The following is a 25,204-nucleotide window of genomic DNA, read 5'->3' as shown; positions in this document are numbered from 1 at the left end:
AAATCACTTTAAATACATATCCCTTTTTTTAATAAAAAAGAACAAAAAAAGAAGACCTTCCTACCCTAATTTTAGAACCAGTGCAATAGGAAACATTTTTTCCCCATGGCCTTACATTACCCCCCCCCCCCCCATCTTACCTCAGAAAGTTAGTTCATTATATTTCCATAGTGTATATTTTATTCCAGTTTTGAAGTCATTACATAGCTACAGTGAAATCATAAATCTTGCACATTTTTTTCTGTATTTACTTGAAATCGGTTATTATCAATGGGTGGGTACTGTTAATGTGGATGTCAGCTTATTATTTGTCAAATGCACATGGGCCAGTTTACTTTGGAAGAGAACTACATGTATGTACATTGTAGGGTCAGGGCGGGTGCTGTTTATTTTGAATAGGGATTATTCCACATTTTCGTTCCAAGCTTTTTTTGAAAATAACTTGTTTCTTGTGAATCTCTCTTTAACATGAAACCAGATGGTGTACTCCAAACTTTGGGGAGGCAGGAACTAGTTTCCTTGTATCAAGGACCCTGGTCAAGTTACATTATACTGTTTCATACCTATTGTAGTGTACATCTCGTACAAGAGATGAATCCAATACCCCTGTATGGTTTGCAGTTAAAGCAATAATATTCAGGTTTGAATAGGAGTTTCTGTATGTCTAGCATTTTGTACTCAGTCGAAGCATCAGTACAAGGTTCAGGAATACAAAATGCATTCTATAAAGATAAATTGCTGTGGTTTTCCAGTATTCACAATTGACCATCCTTACTTTCCAAGTCTTTTAATAGAAAATTTTAAAATAAATATCCATAATATGGCATGAATTTCTCCACAATGAAAATCTATAGCCTGATAATATTAACCACTGAGATATGTTGTTTAAATGCTCTGTATTTAAGAAGAAGAAGAAGAAAAAGAGATAGTAATGAGTTCTAATTGATTGCTCCACAATAGTGATTTCAATAATAAAGTCAAGGGAAGGTGGCACAAATTAATGTATCTGAATTAATCAAGTGAACCTAGTGGAAATATACACATCATTGAAACAATGTTGCAAAACAAAAATCATTTTGTTTGACTTATCATTGACCAGCATATATGCTGTTGTTGTTGTTGTTCTTGGGTTTAATGCCATTTTTCAGCACAAGATAGGCTATACATGGCGGCCAGTATAACTGGTGGAGGAAGAACCCTGGAAAACCCAGGGAAGAACCTCTGACCCACGAGAAGCTACTGGCAGGCTTTCCCACGTACCCACGCTAGCCGAGCCTGAGACTCGAACTCATAAAGACAGGGGTGAGAAGGCAGTGATCCAGAACGGTGAGCACATTCGACCACTTGGCCACTTGGGACCCCCATCCCAGTATATATGCACAATTTAGGATGTACATATTATGGGTGCTTTTTAGCCAGTGTTTCTATAATCAACGAATATAGGTACCATAATGGAGAAGAAAACTATTAGTTATTTAATGGATGCCTTCCATTATTAAAACCAGTCCTTGATACAAACGAAATACATCTTAAGGAAGAGAGAGATACATTTTTATCCATGTAAGTTTCGTCTGGATCTGATTAAGGGCTGAAATTGACCTTTACAGTACCTACCCTTTTAAAAATATAAAAATTGTTGCCACAGGTGTGACTTCAGCCCCTAAAGAAATTTACTCTAGGGGCCGTTGAAGACCTTTTACTACATCTCAGCCGACAACCACAAATCTTATATCTTTAGATTGCCAAATACGCTGTTTAATAAGGATATTAATTGCCATCGTAAAGTTTGTATCACCTTAAGCAGCCATTGCTAATACAAACATAGACATGGATCATGCATTTGGACTTGCACTAAAGAAAATGGTTGCTGTAGTTATTTTTTTCCTTGATGAAAGGCAAGGGGACAAATTTGGAGGACACAGGACACAAAATTATGGGAAATTTGTGACATCAAGACACAACACTGGTCAGTTTGCTTTATCCCACATTTCTGGAGGCACTCTAGCCATTCCTGTCCATGGCAGTATGTAAACCATTGTATAATGACATAGCAGTATTTCCCAAAGTGGTATTCTACAGGTGGTATGTGAAAGATTGTTTAAGGGGGTACACAGCAGTAATTAACACACTAAAAAAAACATTGCACTCAGAGAAGAGGTATGTCAATAAAACCAATGTGCCGATAAAAGGGGTACACAAATGTTACAAGTTTGGGAAACACTGATATATGGTGTACTTGCTGTGGGATGTGGAGGACAATCGCTCTAGTCCAAATCGTTAGAAAATTGGATATTTACACCATCTACTGATTACAAAACAAATTTATGATAATTTCATTATTTTTATTGACTTGATGCAAACTTGATCACTGTCAGCTAAAACTCCAATAGTGGCAAGTTAGATTTTATTGCTAACGAGTAGGTGTGGTTATCTCAGTTCTTGTGATTGAGTATCGTTCAAGGTGCAGTTTAGGTTCATACAAGTGTTGTGTTCATTTTTCCAAAGGAGCCTCGATGTAATTGGATTCACTTTACCTTGCAGCACTTGACTACAGTATGTGTCATGAGAAACTACTGGTGTATATACTAAATGCAGCTAGGAGTGTAGATTGATAATACTGTAACATTGGAATGAACTGTGTGTGTGATTTGGATTTTTAACATAGCTTTAGCAATTTTTCAGTCATATAGATACGATGTTTGCAGTGTGGCAGTTTTTAGTGATGTCTAGCACTGGGGCATCATCCCACAGACATGTAGCATGATGTCCTACCCAGTCACATTATCCTGACACCAGGCCAACCAGTCCTAACACTAACCTCTTAATACTGAGCACCTAGTGCTCAGGCAGCCGTTAGTACCATTTTTATAAGTCTTTGATATGACTCGGCCTGGGATTGAACCCACGACCTCCTGCATCCACGGCAGACACTCTAACCACTAGGCCACCGGAGTGGTGCTTGGAATGAACTAACTTGTAAAGAGGCTTATCTCTTATTTGGCGGTGAAAATCCCTACAGAGGTAACCTGAGCTTTAGATGGAGCAGTTATAACAACTTTTATGCTAATTGTTTCTGGGGAGAAAGTGGACTTTAATGACAAGATAGAACTGACACAAATAACTAAACATTTGAATAGAATAATTTTTTGGGAATGTGCTAATAGTATTTGAATATATGATTGCTTGGCAGCATTTTGCAAAAAATGATTTGAAAAAATAGGTAAAATATAATTTGTGCAGCATCGAATTAGCGAGGGAACAATGTCAAACCTGCTAATTGACCTTAAATTCCAAATTCCACTTGCAAGATGACCATGGTGTTAAGATTCTCAATAGTCGCAATGCCACTTCTGTTCATTGCCATTCGGGTGCTTTTGAATTGTCACATTAAAACTGTTCATTGCCATTCAGGTGCTTCTGAATTGTCACATTGCAACTTCTGTTCATTGCCATTCAGGTGCTTTTGAATTGTCACATTGCAACTTCTGTTCATTGCCATTTAGGTTCTTTTGAATTGTCACATTGTCACTTCTGTTCATTGCCATTCAGGTGCTTTTGAATAGTCACATTGCCACTTCTGTTCACTGCCATTCTGTTGCCTTTGAATTGTCACATTGCCACTTCTGTTCATTGCCATTCAGGTGCTTTTGAATTGTCACGTTGCAACTTCTGTTCATTGCCATTCAGGTGGTTTTGAATAGTCACATTGCCACTTCTGTTCACTGCCATTCAGGTGCTTTTGAAAAGATCACATTTCAGGTTGATAAAGAAGCATGGTATAGAACAAGGGTTTTCATATTAAAGCTCACAAAGCCTATACATATCAATCAACTGTGGAGTTTAAATGAATAATGGATACATTTTTGGCAACTATTTGAATAGAAAATGAGTGAATATTCCTTGTTTACCTATAGAGTTTGGCAGCATTTTACACGGTGAAATGTCAGTTACATCTAGGCAATGACGAATTGGCTAACAAAGGAACAATTTTAAACCTGCTAAATCACATGAAATTCAAATTCGCTAGCAAGGTAATTAAATGATCTCAGAATTCTTAACAGTCCTATTGTTTACAGTATCATCATTTCTATTCATTGTTATTCAGGTGCTGTTGAAAAGACAGTGTGTAACACAGGATGTTGATAAAGAAACATGGTATAGAAGAACCTTGATATATCAGTCAATATATCATATTGTATCGTGTTTGCTATATTTTTCGCATAAAGTTACCACAGCAAGTGCACTGTAGTGCTTCTTATGGGTGTCAGACAAAATCCCCTGAAGACATAATCACCATAGAAAAAAATCCTACGAACAAATTGAAAGATAAGAGTAAATACCCTCCCCCTGTCACAGGTTTTAAATTTTGTAAACTGTCAGAAATATACTGGATGAGAGGGGAGAAAAAATGTGACATAACATCAGTATACCTCATATTTAATTTAATTATAGGATTTCATGTTTATCCGATAAAGTATGGCTTAGATTTGACGTGCTTCCCAAAATATTACAATAATGGTCAAATACAGTAAACTCTGTACTTGTGAAAGTGAGGTGACAAAGCTCGTGTATGTGCAATTAGTCTTTAGATCAAAATGATCATTAGGCATCTTAATCTCCTTGTATGTTATGAGCCAGCATCAAACCTGCACAGTATACAGCTTTTAACTACTAAAGGGAAGCCAACACAGTAGTTCAAAGGGCCCAAGCCAATATACTGTACAGAGATGCATATTTTGTGATAGTTTGAAAATTTAAAAGGGCTAAACTTTAGACTGGGTGAGTGGGTTATGTACTATGTCATTCATTTTCTGATTGGTTTTTGTAAAAAGGGCGATTTTGTCCTAGGGGTATTTCATCTTGACCCATATCTTAAATCCAGTGAATTGTTTACTCTGCCAGCGAGGGAGGGGTGTGTGTAGACATAACACTAATATGCTACAGTCTTTAGGACTATGAAAAGAGAAACTATGGTAGCCCATGCTCTTTAATGGATAAACATTTCCATTTAATTTGCCATTGAAAACAATGAGACGTAAAATTTATTAGGTGGTGAGAGGTGCAAATATACAAGGGGAACCCAGGAATCATTAATAAATATTAGTAAATGGTAAAGATGCATCACAGACTCTATATTCTACACAGAGAATAAATCCAAGTAGAATTCACATTTTATACTAATAGAAAATATACCATTGATCAACATTTACAGGCTTACTAGCAGATAATATGGCCTTGATCTTTACTCTTTGGAATGAAAATAGTATCATGCTTTATGGGTCAGAATTTATTTTACTTGCCTGTAATTTATTGCTGGAATTTAAACTTTTTATTTTAAAACAATCAACAAAACACAACCAGGCATTGACTGGTGACTACATTCTGTACTGCTGGAAGCATTCTGTGGACCATGTTGAGTTGGTGGGTAACAATAGGACTCGAAACTTCAAGGACTGTACCTATTGTGGGTATAATATTTCAAAGGATTAAGGATTATATATATATGTATTGTTCTTAAGTGATTTTATCTATCAGCAATAGACAACAATACCTTTAGAATATTTGGCAAGCTTCCAGGTTTTATTCAAAGAAAATTTCTTCAGGCTAAAGAAGTTGGCTCACCAGCATAGGAAAGCCTTGCAGTGTATCTACTGTGTATCAGATAATACACAGTTAACCAATTACCAAACTAAGGAGAAGGGGTCACATAAAGGTGAAGGTGGTCTCATATTAACTGTAATGATCTGTATGCTTGCATACAAAATATAGCATGTTAATTGATTATTTTAAATATATTGTTGGGTTTTTTTGCCCCACAGTTACTCATTAAGCAGATTCCACAGGATGTAGATTTGATATTGTAGGATATTAGACTCCTCAGTTAAGTCCCCTCTGTGAAAATGCAGGTGTGGAATGAATCTTGAAAATCGTTCAAATTTTGTTTCATCATATCTACAAAATTCCATTAATTGTAGGGGCTTTGGTGGTGCTTTGATCGTGGTGGTTTGAATTCTGTCATTGAATCAGCTTAAGTCATCTACCATGGTGTTTCTTTGGGCAAGGCACTGTATTCCAATTGCTTCAGCAAAAAATAACCTACTTGAATTGCAGTGTGGCGTAACAACAAGCCAAATCATCCATTGGATTGTAGTTCTTGACTTGCAAGAACCAGTTATAATGTAAATTGAAATTAGTAAATACCCTATTTTGGTGGAACATCCTTTATTGTAATTTGGGTCATTTGTATAGTACCATGAACATCGTTATAGAGAGGGAACACTTTCCTTCTGGAAAAAAGAAGACCCTGCATCGTTATCCAAATTCTGACAGAAATGGTGGCTGCAATTTGGAGTAATTTGTAGAACAAAAAACAGACCATGATCTGCTTGTACATTATGCAACAACAGATCAGGGTTTTAAGTTGCTTGCTGTTGGACCCGAATAATTGTAAGCAGATGTATACTCCATTTCATGGATGGCACAGTTTTGCATCAGAAGGCAAAAGTCTGTGCTGACCACATGCTATATACAGGCAGATACCATGTTCATCTGATAATATGGCCATTTGCACAAACTTTTGGCTAATACATGCATTTGTAAAGGCAATTTTTGTTGTTGATAATAAGCCCAACCTTATTTTTGAACCAGTTTTTTTTAGGCTGGCACCCTGGGTTGGTCATGAAGAAGCCAATTCATTTGGTATTTTATGACACAGCAACACAAATAGGTTAGTCCAGTAGAAGTAAAGTGCCCAGCCCAATAATGTTATGCAACCCATGCTGATTGGTGGGGTTCAAACCAGCACCCTTTTTGGTCATCGTACTATCATGTAAACCACTGAGCCACTGCAGTTCCTGCCTCTATTAGTTGTATTTTTACAGAATACTGGGGGGCGGGAGGGGGCACATTATTTCCATGTTGCATCCCCAAACCCACAAAGGCAATAAGCAAATACTCTTTTCACAAAGAATTAACAATCTGGAATTAATTGACTGAAATTAGATGTACATCACTTTGAATAAAGAGCTATTATAAATTAATATACCAGAGCCCTCACAACTCTGTTAATCTAAATTGGTTTTGTACGGAAAATAGACAGGCATGCCTCTTAGACATTAGAGGTTATATGACATTATTTTATACAAGCTATTTCCTGATTTAGATATTGCTTCTGGCTTCCTGTAAATAGTGTCACTGAATATAGATATTGTACTTGTTCAAAAAATTAGCCCAGCCATGAACCGGAACCTATGAAAGGTGTACTGTCCATAATAGAATTTAAATGCCCATGAATAGTATTTATTTTTATAGTTATATCTTAGGGCATCCAGGGCTTGGCCTTAATATGTGTTTACTTAATTGACACCTGTATAGGTCATGAAAATGCCAAAACCATCTTTGCATATACATGTACTTTATTGAGGTAAGAAATCATGTTACAGAATGCATGTACCATGTGACTGGTTATTTTGGATACATGTATTTATATCAATTTTGTTTTCCATGATCTTTCTCATCATTCACTCTTTATTATTTGTTGTATAATCTTAGTGTCTTTGAGAAATGAAATTTGATGGGGTAAATTTCGCCCCCATTTTTTTAATAATGAGGGGGTAGGGGATAATTAACATATTGCTAGCAGATATGATGTGAGATTTCGCACATTCAGGCTATTTTTGGTTGCAATTTCGTTGAATTGACATGAATATTATTATTATGTAGCCTTGAGTAGAGCCTGAGTCAATTAACTTGACTAATTTTGTTTGTGTTTATTATGCTTGATGCAGACACAAAAGGCAAAACATAATGAAAAGATGTCTGTCTTTTTTTAATTTGTTTTAGAAGTTTAAACATTTCTCTCGTTTGATACATATGGTACATATGCAAAATTGTTCCATTTCACTGATGTCTGATAGAGCATTCAGTAAATGTGCAATTCATTGTTCTGTATCACAGACTGAACTTCATATTGAACAGCTGAACTAACATAGCACTTTCAAAACTAACTATTATATGTCATTCACCATACATACATGAAGTTAAATACACGTGATTTGACTGAAATGGATTTGTAAGAATGTGTTCCTTAAAGAAATCCTTTTGACATGGTACGTGTTTAATATTGTCTTGGACTTAAATCAGATGTTATTCAGTACTCAGATAGACAGGCCATTTAATTTTTGGGGCCTGGAACCTGGGAATTTATTTTGCACTAAGATATTTTTTTTTCTTTGACCGGAACAAGATAACTATTAATTTATTCAACTAATGAATGCAGTTTTTTCTTCTTAACAACACAGCATAAATAATTTAAAATATTTAGAGGCCAGGAATGTTTCCGCGTTCCCCCCCCCCCAAAAAAGAAATCTTGAGGAAAGTTAAATGGTTTATCCTGAGAGCATACTTTGCCCATTGATTATATGTCTTTAATAGCCAAGATAATTTATAGTTAAAAAGAAATTCTCTTAAATTTTTCAGATAATTAGAGATGATTAAATTCCTTTTTCATCTTTTCAGAATTCCATACGGCACAACTTGTCTCTGCACAGTCGGTTCATGAGGATTCAAAATGAGGGCACAGGCAAAAGTTCGTGGTGGGTCATCAACCCAGATGCTAAGCCTGGTAAAGCTCCTCGTCGCAGAGCTGGTAGCATGGAGACAAAAAGCTATGAAAAGAAAAGAGGTAGAGTCAAAAAACGCGTTGAAGCTCTGTGTGCACAAGCACATGAAAACAATAATAGCATGTCTAATGATGATTTTCTCGAGAGTCCTATACATACATATCAGCTCAGTCCAGAGTTCCGGCCGAGGGCAAGTTCAAATGCCAGTAGTTGTGGCCGTCTTTCACCAATCCAAGCAGGTATCGAGCCAGATCTTCATGATAATCAAGTTCCACCAATGTCACCCATTCCTTGGGGCTCAGAATTAGAAGGAAACTTTAACGGGTCAGAAACATGTAATTTTACTGAGGACCTTGTAGAAACTTTTATGAAGTTAGGAGACTCTGGTGGTTTGTCTGCTGATACAGACGTGGAAATGCTTGGTAGCAACATAAAACAGGAACATATGTCGGGTGGGACGGTCGGACAATATTCAAATCAAAGTGGATATGATGATTCGTATGGAACTATTTGCCCTCCATCTTATTCAGACCATGTACAGCAGCATCAACAAAATCAACAGAAGACATCTGTAATGAATCTGGATCAGAGGTCTATTCAGAATAATTATTCCAACATGAGTATATCCGGTGCCATGGGTATGTATGGAGATCCCGTCTATCAGGACCGAATGACTGGTCAGCAGAGTCCATTGATGAATCGGATTTCCAATTCACAACAAAGCAGCCAGCTTGGTATCATTACCCAGCAGCAGCAGCAGCAAGTTGTCTCCCCTGGTCGATCTCCACAAATCAGCCCCTCAGGGTATCCCAGTCCTGGGGGCTATGCCCAACAGAGACCACAGTCTGCCCAGTCAAACAAACAGCTGTCACCACAGCCACACAAGCAGAAGTATGGCACTGGTTCTGCCAGTGGCCAGTCTACTCCACACCAGACATCACAGTCTATACTACAGCGGTGTCTGGAGGCACCTAATGACTCTCTCCTTCGAGCTGCACTTACACAGAAAGTGTCCCCCACTAGCTCCCCCTATCAACAACAGCCAAATCAAACTCGGCACCAACAGTATACAACACTCACTCCTGTGCAGTACACTAGCACTCAAATGACTAATACTGGCATGAACCAAGGTTCCATGACAAACTCTGGTATCAATCGGGGGCCTTCGAATAACATCAGCAGCAGCTCGCAGCAGAACATGATGAGTCAGAACCTGATGAATGGGCCAACGTCACAGCAGCATATTTCTACATCTCAAGACCAGTTTTTTGGTGACCAAACTTTAGTGTCAACCAGTAGTGCTTTTTCTGAAATAGACACAGAAAACTTGCTGCCATTGCCTGACTTTGAAGTTGAACAAATGCTGCAACAGGAATTGAGCATGGAAGAGACACTGGATTTCAACTTTGATTCGGTCAATTCAGGGAATGCTACCTCTTCAAACAGTCAAAATCTTGTTCGATAATGATACTTTGCATTAGTGTCCACAGACTTGAGTGTAATTATTTCATATGATTGTGTATGCCTACCTTGTAAGTTGCATTTGCAAATTGTGATGGATTTTCTCCCTAGATGATATATGCCTTGCAATTTCAGCGTAATGTAAGCTCCCAAAATAAATGGACCCAAATAGTTGATGTTTTCCACGCTCTTTGTACTTTGACAGAGAAAATATGAAAATGGTTTCAGCAGGTAAAAAGTTAATCATTTATTAAGTGGTCTTGTTCTTCATCATCACCCAAGCTGACATGGACACATACAGTTTGAGGGAGAACAGGATATTCAGGACTTCTGTGTTACTGATTACGAAGAAGTGGTGGCTTGACCAGATCTTTTTATCATGGAGGACATAGTATTTTGAGATTGTGCAAGCTTTGGCAAATAGCCTTTTAAACTGGAACCAGCATAACCCTGAATTTGTCTTCTCACAGTTAATGGCTTAAGCAGGGGTATGGGTTGATTCCTTTGGACAGATTTTTCTTACATACAGGCCAAGAGCAAGTAGCCTTTAAAGAATCATATTACCCCCAAAACATCTAACTGACCAGAAGTGTTAAAAAGAAACGGTCTTTTTGGCAAGTAACTGGTGGAGAAAGAGGTGCCCACGTATGATTTATAGTCAAATTGCTGGTGTAGGATTATACTATTTCTTGGATCACTGGAGCTACTTCTGAAATGGACCTGCAAAGATCCTAATTGCTGGAACATTACTAAACTCATTTAATTAACCCCTGGAGATTTTTGTCATATTGTCCTGAAATGGGATTATGAAATGCACTTTGGGGGTTACATGTGAATACATCAAAATACATCAGCTTCCAAGAGATTTTCGTTTATCCTGGTGCCTAGTTGTGTTAGAAACGCCATTTTACATTGGCTATTTCGCTGATGCTTTTGTAGAAAGGTAAAAGTTGGAGCGCTCCTTTTTTTATAGTGCTTATTGGATCCATCATTTACGTATCCTGGCCACTTTTTACCCCATATCCCCAACTTATCCAGCATTTTGCAAATGTTCACCTGTCTGTGTGCAGTTCAGACCGGCCAAAAAGAAATCCGGACACAAAATCTAGTATTGACAACGGGCAAATTTTTCGATGTAAATAAATCAGGTCTCAAAAAATACATTTTCCTCTTTGTTTTGTAATGGGAGCAGAAAAGATTATTTGGTATCATTGAAGAGCTACATCTGTCTACATTTCTGTAATGCTGCCCACTTTTGGTTTATCTTAAATGACATTGATGCTACAGAGCTTGGAAATAGGGTACTACCTCCTGATGCATAAATGTGGCGCCAGGGGTTAATGAGTTAATGGCAAATCATATCTTTGTCTACATGTACTTCAACTTTTTTTTCATTACATTTGGTCTTTAACTTTCTCTTAACAAATTGCTTGGAGAAAGGGGAAGAAAAAAAACTTTTTGGAATGGGTTTATGGAGAGAAAGAACTTTTTTTGGCAGTTATTCATGAAATGAATTAGTGCATAACTGCATCTCGTACATGTGCATGCAAACTGAGCCAACCACAATAATGGTAGTCTTCTGCCTTCAGACTGACACATTGATTCAGAGGCTTCAGAAGGGAAATCGTCATTTTATTTGTAAAACAAAAAAGAATGAGAATAAATGCAGCATTGAATTAGTCCAGATTTCTTGAGTGTCAAGACAGCGAATTAAAAAATGAAACAGTTGATTTTGTGAGGTGACTATTGTAAGATTATAGAGTACCATTTATTCTTGCTCTTTAATTTGATCCACCTGCAAACAACACAGACCCTGATTTGATGGTACAAAATGTGCAGGCAGATCAGGATCATTATTGTATTTTCTGCTAATTGATCCTAAGAAATACAAAAGACCTGGATCGTATTGCTTTGTGTGACAGTGGATATGGGTTGGTACAGTTTGCATTTGGTCTTGATTGAAAAGTTTTTATATACAGTAAATAACCATCTTTCTTGCATTTATCAGATGAATAAAAATTTAAAAATAGGTATTATGTGGGGTGTAATATTAAGATAGGAAATACAGTAAGGCCGGCATCTTTGAACTTCGTCTAGAAAGTCTCTTGAACCAAACCAGTTATTTCACTGAGCATGCAGATTTGGTGTAACTCTAACTTTGGTGCTAGTGCTTGCCAAAATTGCCAACAACAATAAAAAAAACCTTAAAAACAGCGATCCCTTTTAATTAAAATTAACAATTCGGTGAATAACATTTTCAATAACTATCCTGTCGTGATCTGATTTTGCCAGCGAAAGTGATTGCTGACAGCTAGTGTAACATATTTTGAAAGTTGCACTGGTCATGAAATGTATTAAATTTCTAAGGAAGTTGCACTGGTCATGAAATGTATTAAATTTCTAAGGAAGTTGCACTGGTCATGAAATGTATTAAATTTCTAAGGAAGTTGCACTGGTCATGAAATGTATTAAATTTCTAAGGAAGTTGCACTGGTCATGAAATGTATTAAATTTCTAAGGAAGTTGCACTGGTCATGAAATGTATTAAATTTCTAAGGAAGTTGCACTGGTCATGAAAGGTGTTAAATTTCTAAGGAGAGCAAGTTTCAGGAGTAAGTTAATTCAGCATGAAAAGTTTTAGAGAAAGTGGGAAATTATTACAGACAAACTATAGTGGATGATGGGTACAGTGGAAGCTAAATAAATGCAAGATCCAGAATAGAAAATTCCTAAAAGTAACTTTATTATAATATACAGAATCATCAGACATTTAAGGGAAAATTTGATCACTCCTTCAGAAAAATTTGTGCCAACCTAGTTATATCCCAAACACTTTATGCAAACTCCTGGGTGTAAATAAATATTAACTATCCCTGAAGGAGTTCCTGTGCATATGATTGTACTGTATAATATACAACAGTGGAACCCATTGTAAATGCAAAACCTGTGATCCAGTTTCACTACCTGGAGGGAAGCCATGGTGGCTCAGTGGTTAGAGTCCTGGACTTCACATTCAAAGAGATGTCGGTTTGAGTCCTACCATTAGACCAGCCTGGGTCAGCTACTCTGGTGTGTCCGTAGGCAAGGCACTTTACTCCAATTGCCTCAACACTAAATTATCTACTTGTATTGCTGTGTTGTAAAGCACTAAACCAAACCAGGTGAACTGAAGGTCTGTTCAGAGAGTGAATCCCGAGCTAAACTTATACAATTTCACACAAATTTTGACAGAATTTTGAGAATAATTTCTTAAAGCAAAAGCACATAACACCGCATTATAAAGTACAGAAAATGTGCTCGACATGTGAAAGATTGTGAAAACTGAATTCTGTTTGCCAGTAATGCTATTTGGTAACTTGGGAGACTATCGTATGTTACAATGACAGATTAAGAAGGAGGGTGTTTATTACCAGGAATGGATAAGTAGTATAGTGTATATTAAGGGCAGATCAGGAAGGATAATTTTACCTGAACAGGACAGATTAGAAAGAGTAGTGTATGTTACAGTGACAGATCAAGAAGAACATTATATATATATATATATATATATATATATATATATATATATATATATATATATGATTAAATACAATTGTACATGCACTGACCCAATCATATTCTATGTGAATCAGTTAACTGGTTGGTTAATTGATGTTTAATAGCACAACAGTATATCAGTGACTATTTAATACAGATTCAATGGGAGTAAAGTACCTTGCCCAGGAACATAATTTATAATTAGTCATTTGAATAGTATACACTGTAATCGTTCTTATGGCTAGTAAGGGAGGAAGAGATCTATGTTACACTATGCTTGCAGTGGCATCTTATACAATGCAGTGAATAGCATGAACTGAACTTCTTTGTGCAAATGACATTGGTTGTGTTAAATTACAACAAAAATGAAAAAAAGATCATGTACATTTACAATTTTGTTCATCTGATTCATCATTTACCATATTCGTTTTAATTCTGTAACTGCTTATGTCATGTCCCCATTTTTATGTCTGTTATATGGAGGAGTATATTATGTTATGATGATATCCATCCAGACATTACCAATTTCGTTTCTGCACAGTAACTTGAGTTCTCCACCATCTACAGCAGTGGTTCTCAGCCTTTTTTGGTCACAACCCTAAAAAATTGTTTTTTCTGAGACTTGTGACCAACGTTCCCTCTAAGCGAATGGTAGATGTGTGCGCTATGCGCGCTGCATTGTGCAAGCATTACGGTGACTTGAGTATCAATGTTGGATTGAATATTTGGTCATTTTGATCTGCGGTGCGGAGAACAATTCAGCTGCACGGGGATGCCTGAGCAACTGTGTGGCCATGCGCACGTGCAGCTTAGAGGGAACGTTGCTTGTGACCCCATTTCCACATTTTGATAAGTTTTGCCACCCAAAAAAAAACAAAATTAAGGCGACTCTCCAGAATGTCCTCATGACCTTATTTGGTTGCTACATGGGGTTGGAGCCACTCATCTTCAGTTACACTTTGAGAATGGTTTACACTTAGGCTAAGGAAGAAACATGTACAATTTAAGGATAAAAATGTCAAAAGTTGGGGTGACTGATTAGAAGAAATAAAATGATTTCTGTACAGTAACTTTTGTTCTCTATTGTCTACAATTGGCAAACTATGTGAATAGTTTGCACTTAGGATAAGAAAGGAACTTCAAAATTTTGAGGTCAGAGTCTTTGTGGCACAAAGAGCAAAATGATTTTTGCACAGTAACATTAGTTCTACATAACAGACCATGTCCAGACTTTGTGGAGAGCTTGCACTTAACTCATGAAAGTGTCCTATTGATTTGTGGTTGAAAAGGTTAATGGTCAGTGTCATTGTGAATTTTTAGATAAAAGTTTTAGTAGAACAACTTTTTTCTAAGAGAACATTACTTGACTAGACTTTATGGATGGCTTGCACTTATGGCAATAAAGAAACTTATAAATTCTGGGGTCTGAAGGTCAGAAGTCATGGTCAGTTGAAAAAGAAAATTATGTAGTCGGCAGATTAAAGTTTTGTTGAGACTGCCTATCATGATGTTATTGGGACACATTGGTCAGTAAATCCCCACAGCCAGTTGTCTCATACTAGAGTCTACATAGAAGACACAGAGTGGGTGTATAATGTGCTGATGTGTTTTCCACCAGATTTCTGTTTTCTTTGGGTTTCTTTGTAGACTGTTCAGACTTATGTAATGTTTTATCATCAGTTACTTTGTAAGCCATTTTTTTCTGTTGCTGTTTGTTTTGTTTGTACTTAAGAAGTCAGGCATTGTGCTTAAACTTGTCATTGATGAGTAGATTTATTAAATATAGGCTCTTTAACTTTGAAATGATAGTAGAATCACAAAATTGTATACCGTATAAACTCACTTGTAAGTTGAGTCAAACTACAAACAACAAAGATCCTGATCTGCCTTGCATGCTGCACCTACAGACCAGGGATTTGATTTTTGTTTTACTGATAACTACTGACAAACTGCACTGACCCAGATCTGCCAGTGGATTATGTGTTGGCAGATCTTTATCTCAGCAGTTTGGCGGGCCCCAAGTGGTCTAAAGCGCTCTCTGTTACAGATCACTGCCATCTCACCTCTGTCTGTGTGGGTTTGAGTCTCGGATTCAGCCAATGTAGGTATGTGAGAAAGCTTGCCAGTAGCTTCTTGTGGGTCGGTGGTTCTTTCCAGGGTTTCCCGGGTTCTTCCTCCACCATTAATACTGGCTGCCATGTATAGCCTATCGTGTGCTGAAAAATGGCATTAAAACCCCACAACAACAAAAGATCTCAGCAGTTTGCAGTTGGACTCAACTTATAAGCAAGTATAAACAGTACTTTCCTCATTGAATTCAATTTTTGTTACAGCTGTTGGGTGCCAGTATTTTTAAAAGACTCATGATTCTGTGAAAAGATGCCTTGATTGTACCTGTTAATTGATTTGTATGTGTTAATTGATTTGTATGTTTTATTCCAAATCTGCTGTTCATACCAGATATTTTAGATCACGATAAGTACAGACAACTATTTGAAAGTCAGTGTGTTTTCCACCCAATTTTAATTTTGATACTATATTACATACTGTAACTTGTTAGAGACTTTCCACCTGTGAATAAAGCACACAAAACTGTGTATTAAAGTAGATCCAGATCTGTCATGGTATACTGTTTATTGGTTCTATGGCGGGGCCCCGAGTGGCCGAGTGGTCTAAAGCGCTGTACGTTACGGATCACTGCCATCTCACCTCTGTCTTTGTGGGTTCGAGTCTAGAATTCGCCCAATGTGGGTATGTGAGAAAGCTTGCCAGTAGCTTCTCATGGGTTGGTGGTTCTTCCCGGGGTTTACCTGGGTTCTTCCTCTACCATTAATACTGGCCACCATACATAGCCTATCGTGTGCTGAAAAATGGTGTTAAACCCAACAACAACCATAACAATATTGGTTCTATGGCATGCTGGCACTTTATGTGCCATCACATTATGGTTTGTACTTTGTGCAGGGGCTTTCATTACCCATGAACATGTATATTTAACGGACAAAGAGAAAGGTGCTTCCATGGAAACAGTATTTTCTGTTGATGTTCCTAGCTTGGACTTGGCTTTAATTTGTCGCCACGTTAGGTTGTACTTCCTGGTTAGACATGCTAGATCAGTGTCTTCACTTCTAAGCTGCTGTATAAGTATAAAAATGATCCAGCAGACACCCTGTTAACGTAGCATTATACATGTTGAATGGCAAATCTTTCTTGATGCCATTATGGGACTGGGACAAATCAGTTCCAGACAAGACTCGATAAAAATAAAAAACTAATATCAGATCTGCTGGCATGCATAGTATCTATACACTACAAATCAGTCTTTTATATCTAGAGCCTCAGCATAAATGAAGTTCATCTGTCAAAGCTGTACATCCACTTAATACATACAATAACTGATCTTTTGGGTAGATAGATCTGTGTGTAACAGTATAAAATGACAGCATGCCAGTATGCAAACTTGAACAGTATAGTGTACCATGGCCAATCTGTATACATGTACCAACCGTTTTAGTGTAAAACAGATTTAGCATTGTTTATAAACAGCATTGGTTTAGTAACAGCTGTAATTGTAATTTGTTTATGAAGACAGAGCTGGTCATAAGATGGCTATTAGTATAAAATAACGGCAGTGTATTATGCCCATAAACTCTGTCATCATAACCATGCAGTTTCAAAAGTTTTGTTATCATTTAACTATCAGAATGTAATCACAGATCATTTTATGCTTAAAGAACAGGCTCAGAGTTGTGTGTTCTTTGCATGAGATCATTCAACCAATGGGCATGGGTTAGCATGAATTGTCTCAAATTTGTATGTTCTTTGCATTATATCGTTCAGTGAATGGGCTTGGGTTGGTTTGGATTGTCTCAGAGTGGTATATTCTTTTTTCTAGAACATTCTACCAGTGAGCATGGGTTGGCATGGATTGTAGAATAATATAGTTATTTGTTGTGAACATACACCTGTTCTTTCATGAATTATATATATATATATATATATATATGTATTTAGCCTGAGCCGCTTATTGACCTCTTTAGTATCATTGAGTACAAGTTCATGTGTTTAAATTGTTTTAATACAAATATACATCATAATTGTACAGATTTTGCTGCAGTTTGCTTTTTACACAAGGAATGTTTTTGTTGATCATGTGTGAAAAACGAACACATTAAAATGTTTTCTGAATGAGACTTGATGGAAACTATACATTTTGATTTAAGCTTTATTTTTGCTTCAGATTCTTAGTTCTACTGTTCATAGAAAAGTGTATGGGTGGCCAGTTGTCCATAGTTCTTCATTTCATTGGCAAAATTCCTCCTAAATTGGTTTAAATACTGCTATTAAACCTTACTCACTAATTCAATATTGATATTGAATTAAAATGGCGATCATTTCACCCAGTATGTAGCCATCTTAAACACCTTGTTTTCTTTTCCCTGCTTAAATGGAAAGTCATTTTGACATATGGTTTTTATCAGAAAAGTTCTTATGGCACTTACTTGATCCTAAATGAAAGTGATTAACCCTCATTGTTGCTGTCATAAAATATTATCTCTACTCCCAAAATCATTGGCTGTATCAACATATGGTTTTGAAGAGGAGATGTCTCATGATACCAGATTTTGTCCTGAATGAAAATTGTGCAAATCTGACATCCAGTATGCCCAGCATAGCAGCTGATTTGACTGTCCGGTTTTCACTGAAGAATATTGGAGAATAGTTTGGACACGCTGAGTTAAAAATAAGAAATGTCCTTATCTTGAATTCCTGGAATTTCTTTTCTTCCAGTAGAGCATCAGTCCCATTAGGGGAATCATGTATTACTGAATAATGTATATTTTATAAAGTATATACGAAAATGGACTTGTTATGGATTCCTGAAGTTTGTTTTTGACTAGTAGTGTCAGCCCCTTGAAAAGACTCTTGTTCATTTGACATTTTGGAAAGAAATTTTTAAATCTTCATTTTGACAGGTTTAATAAAAGCCTGATAATTTGTCATGGTTGTAGATTGCCTTATTTCAAATTACTGTTGATTTGACTATTTCTTGAAAATTTGTTGTACATAATCTATAAGTAAATGTCCCAAAGCAGGTTACCAATCCTCAGAAAAGCTATAAAGTTACCAATATTTGTATCAAATCTGATGTGATCATCTGTATTATTGCATAGTATCAGATGTAAATAATCTGAATAAGTACTTTTTTTTCCTTCTAGAGATCACATATTTGTATGTGAATGTGGACAAAATGTATAAATGGTTTACCAGTGTTATTGAATACCTGTAATTTTTCTTCCTTATTTTAAATCTTAATTAAACAATCAGGAACTTGTAGTAACATACACTTTGTAACACACATGACATGCTCAGTTCTTTTTCCTTTCATTCATTCTGTCCATTTTTTCAGATTATCTCTAGACTTGTTGATGTTAATTAAAGGGAAAGAATTATGATATTCCATATTTTCCCAGGAAATAAAAGAACATTGATTAGCCCCCAAATACTCATCATGTGCAGTACCAAATACAAAGCAGTAGAAAAAAGCAAATTTATTAGGGCATAGTTTCCCACAATGTCTTGTTTTGATATCCATTTCTTTGGTCTACGGGATTTGTGCTCATAAACCTTATGTGCAGGTTAAAGTCTGCAGATTCTCATAGCATTGGTCATATTGACAGTGGAAAAAATTTCTCTTCACAGCACCAAAACATACCTATAGTAGTAGTTAAACTGACATTTCATTAATAACTCTAACACTTACAGGGGATTCTTGTACCTGATTTTAAAAGTGCCCATAAAAGAATTCAGCACATGATTATGTTTTTCTTACAATAACTGATTGCAGATATTACACGTTTCTGACATTTAACTGTCACTCAGAAACATAGATAAAAATTGTTCACGTTTAAGATTCTATTGTTAAAGAAAATGTTTTTTGGTTTTTGGGGTTTTTTTCCTTTCAAGACAAATATTTTTTTTATGTAAACTGTTAGGCAGAGCATATTTGATTTTTGCTGTCCATTCTTTATCTTGGTTTCAGCATGACAGCTGGAGTTGTACCCAACTTTTTGAAACGTTAGTTTAGGAAGAAAGGTAGAAATTAAGATTTTGGGGTTAAAAGATCAAAAGCCAAGGTCACTGCTGCTTGAATAAGGAAATAGATTTTGTTAATAACTTGAATTACAAACCACATACCTGCACCACTTTGTGGATGAACTAATGTTTTGACAAAGAAGTAAGTCCTAGATGTCAAGGTCAAAAGGTCATGGTCGCTGTCACTTGAAGCAGGGAATGTAGTTTCTGTATTATAACTTGCATTGTTCAACATCTTTCAACAATATTCAGGGACAATTCATCATTGGGACAAGAAAGAAAGAATCTAATTGCCTATTAATGCAGCTGTATTAAAACCTGATGGGAGCAGCTGTACCATTATGTTACTCTTGTTCCAAGAGTTTTAATTCCCAGCTGTTTAAGTAATTAATAGTACTTGTTTTTAAAAATGAGGTTCATACGTTTCAGAATGCTGATTGGTATTAGGTGAAACCTGAACATATATATACCAGCTTTTACCTACATCTGCAGTTTCCAACAACTTACCACATTAATCTGTCAATCGTATTCTTGCACAGGTTATTTTTTAATTTTCTGCTAGTACGATTGATAATTTCTAAACGGAAGAAAGCATAGAATCTGTAAATAGAATTCAGTGTGAATTTGATTTTAGAAGTGTTTCTGATTATGAAGCTTGAATTAATATGTATAAGGTCTGATATCTAGTGTTTTGATATGTCAGATTTGAAAAAGAGCAAGTAAGTAAAGAATTTTATTAAAATGACCAATAGACAATTTGTTGACACAGGTACATCTGTAGCATGGTAGAATTAAAACTTCCCAAAATTTCATTCCATTGATGGAGACTTACTGTTACCTGTATTTGGTGGTGACGTACTTCTTAACATTTCTTGTATATTAATGAGTTCAAACAGTGTGATGAGTTTTCACAAGGTAGACAATATGAACTTTATTTTATTTATTCTGGCGTTATATACACTGCATATCGTAATGAGCCATATACATCCAGCCGCTATATATTGGGTTATGGTAATGTTACATTTTTGTGAGATTATTGTGTTGGTTCTTAATGGTGAATGTCTGCATTTTTGAGAGAGGTCTTATTTTACACTGTATTAATAACATTAAAAAAAAAAACACTTAAAAAATTCAGTTTCTCTGACTTAGACTCTTGTGTTTGTGGTCTTCTGTGGGTTTGATGCCATTTTTCAGCACATTACAAGCTAGCTATCCATGGTGGTCAGTATATTCGGGGGGAAAACAATGGGTACTGACCTGTGGGAAGCAACTGGAAAGCTTTTCATATACCCACATTGTCCAAACCCCTGTAGATTGAACTTGCACAGGCATAGGTGAGATGGATGTGATCCGTAAAGGTAAACACCTTAGACCACTTGTCCACCCAGGTCTCCAATTTAGCTTTAAAAAAAAATTAAATCTATCTATGTAGTTTCCTTGGAATTGATAGGTCAGATGGAATAAATCCTCATGCAGACATGATTAAAATCATTAAGGGAAGATATCTCAGCATTCAGCTTTATTATCTGACTACTCTCATTAACCTCGGGGTATCATTTTCTCAATAAGCAATAATTCATCAGGAACATGTTGGGCTATTTTATCAAAAATAATCTGGCAGACAACAAGCTAGCAGATCAATCTGGCATACACTGATAGCCATCTGTGCCATTTATTTAGTTTTCCTGCTTCCTTAACCATCAAACTATGGTATAAAAAAAAAGAAGATGGCTGCACCCTTCCCCCATTGACCTATTTATGGTTGGATTCGGTGTTAATTGGCTGAGCAACACAAGTAGGTTATTTAGTGCTTCGGCAAATTGGTGTAAACTGACTTACCAAAGGACACACCATGTCGACTTATTTAACAGTAGGATTTGAAACTGCATCTATTCGATTACAAGTCTAGAACACTATCCCCTGTGTAACCATGGTGTATGCCTCCATTGGTCACTTCTCTCGGCATTCAGGAGAGTGCATTGGGTATAGTCTATATCCCCAGGTCCACAAGGAAGAAATAATGACCTGACATGAGATGATTCTGAGACTTAAGAATTTTTTATATACTAAAAAGACCCATATACTTTGACATTATGTGCTTTTTAAATCTGCCAAGCTGTTCTGATCGTTACTTGAATTGTAAATCATTATGGTTTTCAGCATAATAATAAGGAATTGCTCTTGACCCATGTGGATCTGGATAAGCATAAACGCAGATAATGCCTAATGTAAATATAATTGGCTTGCACAGGAGGATACTTTTTGCAGGAAAATGGGCATACCATACCTACTGGAGTGGCAGTTTTTATGTCATGCCTTTTTCAAAACATACTTGAATAGTAGTTTTCATATTTGGGTCTTGTAGGTGCTTCTCCATTTGACTGGATGAAAACTTGGTAATTAGCCTAATTAGAGTTACAAGTGTGAACATGTGATGGGAATTATTATATTGCTTCATTAGCTAAAATACCATCCACAGCTCCATGGCCAGATTTTGTTAATAAAAACTTTTTAATCAAGTGAAGATGAATGCTTATAATATTTTCATTTCCAACTTGTTGATCGGACTGGGAAAAATCAGTTTTTCTTCCTCACCTCAAATATGGCATGTAACAGTAATCTTTATAATTATACAAGTGTATGTTAATTATCTTTTTACATAAGAGTTCTTGCCCTTTCTTTCTTATATCAGAAGCTCTGTAGATTCAGTTTCTTAAGCTGTTTTTCTTTTTTCTTTCTTTTTTTGTACATTCTTATTCCAATTAGGGGACAAAATGAAAATATAGCAGGAGAGTTATTGTTTGAGTCTGACTTGTTAAGATAATAAATGGCAATATTGAGATGTAGCTAGTTTTATAATTGCTCAAATCTTGTGTTAATTACGAAATGTTTTTGCATTACGTCTTGTAAATATTGGCTGTTTTCACCACATTACATCAGTAAAGTGATCTGTGTTATTGTGCATTCGGTGACACTTGTTACCGTAGTAGTTGCATTATTTTCTTGAAAGCTCTGATGCTACGTGTTTTAGGTATTGTGAGAATTAAAAAGCTTCTAGTCTGCAAACTGGTCTCCAACTGCAACACTAAAGCATTTTTGTAACGTGAAAAAGGTAGTTTGAATATCATCTGAGAAATCTGATTGGCATCAACCAGCCTAATGATAAATCTGATTGGCATCAACCAACCTAATGATAAATCTGATTGGCATCAACCAGCCTAATGATAATTCTGATTGGCATCAACCAGCCTAATGATAAATCTGATTGGCATCAACTAGCCTAATGATAATTCTGATTGGCAGCAGCCAGCCTAATGATAAATCTGATTGGCATCAACCTTCTAATGATACATTTGATTGGCATCAACCAGCCTAATGATAAATCTGATTGGCATCAACCAGCCTAATGATAATTCTGATTGGCATCAACCAGCCTAATGATAAATCTGATTGGCATCAACCAGCCTAATGATAAATCTGATTGGCAGCAACCTTCCTAATGATAAATCTGATTGGCATCAACCAGCCTAATGATAAATCTGATTGGCATCAACCAGCCTAGTGATAAATCTGATTGGCATCAACTGGCCTAATGATAAATCTGATTGGCATCAACCAGCCTAATCAGTCTTGCCATCAGCCATAGAAGGACATTTTTTACTAGCAGCCTTCAGGTAATGTTTTTATTGTGGACTTGTATTGGTTTTTTTCAAATAACGTGTTACAAATGTTTCAGCACTACGGGTAGATATCAATGGACATACTAAAACTGGCTTTGCACCAGCTGCTAGAATTGTTACAAATTTTTCTCAGGCACTCTTTAAAAGGGATCCTTACACTACATGTTGCCAATGTGAACACAATTTTTCAATCTCTGCCGTGTGAAGGGTATCTGGGATTGTACAGGCATATAAAGGTGCTATTGTAAGCAATATAGATTCATCTTCATTCTGGATTTAATGTTCATATTCTACTGATCAATAACGTGCAAAGTCTCTGGTTAAAACAAAAAAAAATGTCCTTTTCCTTCTCAATTTAAAGTAGCCTGCTTTTCAAGTCCATAGGGCTAATACATTTTTCAATCTTAAACTGACTCCTTCACCTTTTTATTTTCTTCATAAAATGGCAGGACATATTTCCTTATTTTCAAGCAACAAAGCCAGTTCTTCTGACATGGTTGTCACTGTTAAGATGATGACCATTTTGGGAGGTTACTAAAACCAACAATTTGAAAAATTCGATTAACCATTAGGCAGCCATCCGTTACTGGAGGCCCATATTGCCCTTTCACCAAGTCTTTGCTTGGAAGCCAGTTCATTTTTTATGTATATGTAATTGTTTTAAAAAAACAGCCTCTTTTGTAATGGAGGCATTGAAAGGGTACACTGTTGATGTTAATTAATATATATATGTAAGTGTATCTACTAACTGTGATGTTGAAAATTGTTGGAGATGAACACACCTTCGTTTATATCTGATCCAAACTGTACCGTGTGAAATTGATTTTTTTCAGAGTCTTTATCATATATTTTCTGTTGTACAAGAATATATTATATATATATATATAGAAAGAGAGAGAGATTGATGCTTCTTTGGAAGGACTACATTATCAGGGTCATTCTTAGAGTTCTGATAATGCTGTTAATTTTTTTATTCATGTGTATCATTAACTAGATTTTAAAGTCCACGCTGCATAGAAAATCAGATCCAATCAAAGATACATCTGATAAATTCAAAGGCTTATTTTAGACCAGTGAATATTTGTAGTAAAGAATGAAATGCAATAAAATGTCCATTATAATACATAACAATTGTGTGTTCTTTTTTAAGAATTACTGTCAATCTGATTAAAATTAGATCTCCTGTATCCTGGGTGAAGATCTACAGCTACTGCTTAGGGGTCATGTTCTGGTGACCATTGAATTAGACAGTGGAAATGCAGCTGTCAGAAATTTGAAAGTAAATCCAGTCAATAGGCACACACTGATGTTTTTCAGTTCTACTTCTCAGCAACGATATAAGACTGAATCCTATTGGCTGGTAACATTAGCGATTATGGTAATAGGCACTCACTGATGTTTTTCAGTTCTACTTCTCAGCAACGATATAAGACTGAATCCTATTGGCTGGTAACATTAGCGATTATGGTAATAACTTAGGTTATCAGAACATTATCTCTATGCAGTCGCTGTCAGATCTTCATGTAGGACAGTGGAGATGTGATTTTAATGAGTTCAGAATTACTGCTAATCTTGGAGTAAAATTAATTTTGGAAGAAACAAGAGTGATCCATTGATGTTTTCAGACATCATGAAGCACTATTGTTCTAATTTATAACAGGTTCTCAAATCTCAAGAATGAAAGAAGACAGGAGTCTGTTTTTAACATCATTGAAACGGTGTAGCTATGCAGTGTTGTTACGAATTACAGCATAATCCGGCAACTTCAGATTTTCTTAATAATAATGATAATAACGACTTAATGAAAAC

At 36.1% G+C, this 25,204-nt stretch overlaps 1 protein-coding gene across 2 annotated transcripts in view; it reads left to right on the top strand.

Annotated features, from left to right (window-relative positions):
• Nucleotides 1–24,526, top strand: part of LOC149797188 (forkhead box protein O3-like) — an 89,734-nt gene extending 65,208 nt beyond the window's left edge. The window contains exons 2-3 of one of the 2 annotated variants that reach the window (XR_016421781.1): nt 8,518–12,471; nt 12,662–24,526. Coding sequence is in view for 1 of the 2 variants with exons in the window: in XM_089961869.1 (XP_089817995.1) it covers nt 8,518–10,086 (1,569 nt within the window). In the remaining variant the exon portion in view is untranslated. Of the gene's footprint in view, nt 1–8,517 lie in introns of both variants that reach the window. The other variant, XM_089961869.1, reaches the window with a different exon arrangement.
• Nucleotides 24,527–25,204: the final 678 nt, after the last annotated feature.

This window comes from Sinohyriopsis cumingii, chromosome 6 (genome assembly GCF_028554795.1).
Source record: "Sinohyriopsis cumingii isolate HCF-2022 chromosome 6, ASM2855479v2, whole genome shotgun sequence".
Lineage (NCBI taxonomy): Eukaryota > Metazoa > Mollusca > Bivalvia > Unionida > Unionidae > Sinohyriopsis > Sinohyriopsis cumingii.
Note: the sequence above shows the minus strand (reverse complement) of the source record. Positions and strands in the feature narration are given on the sequence as shown.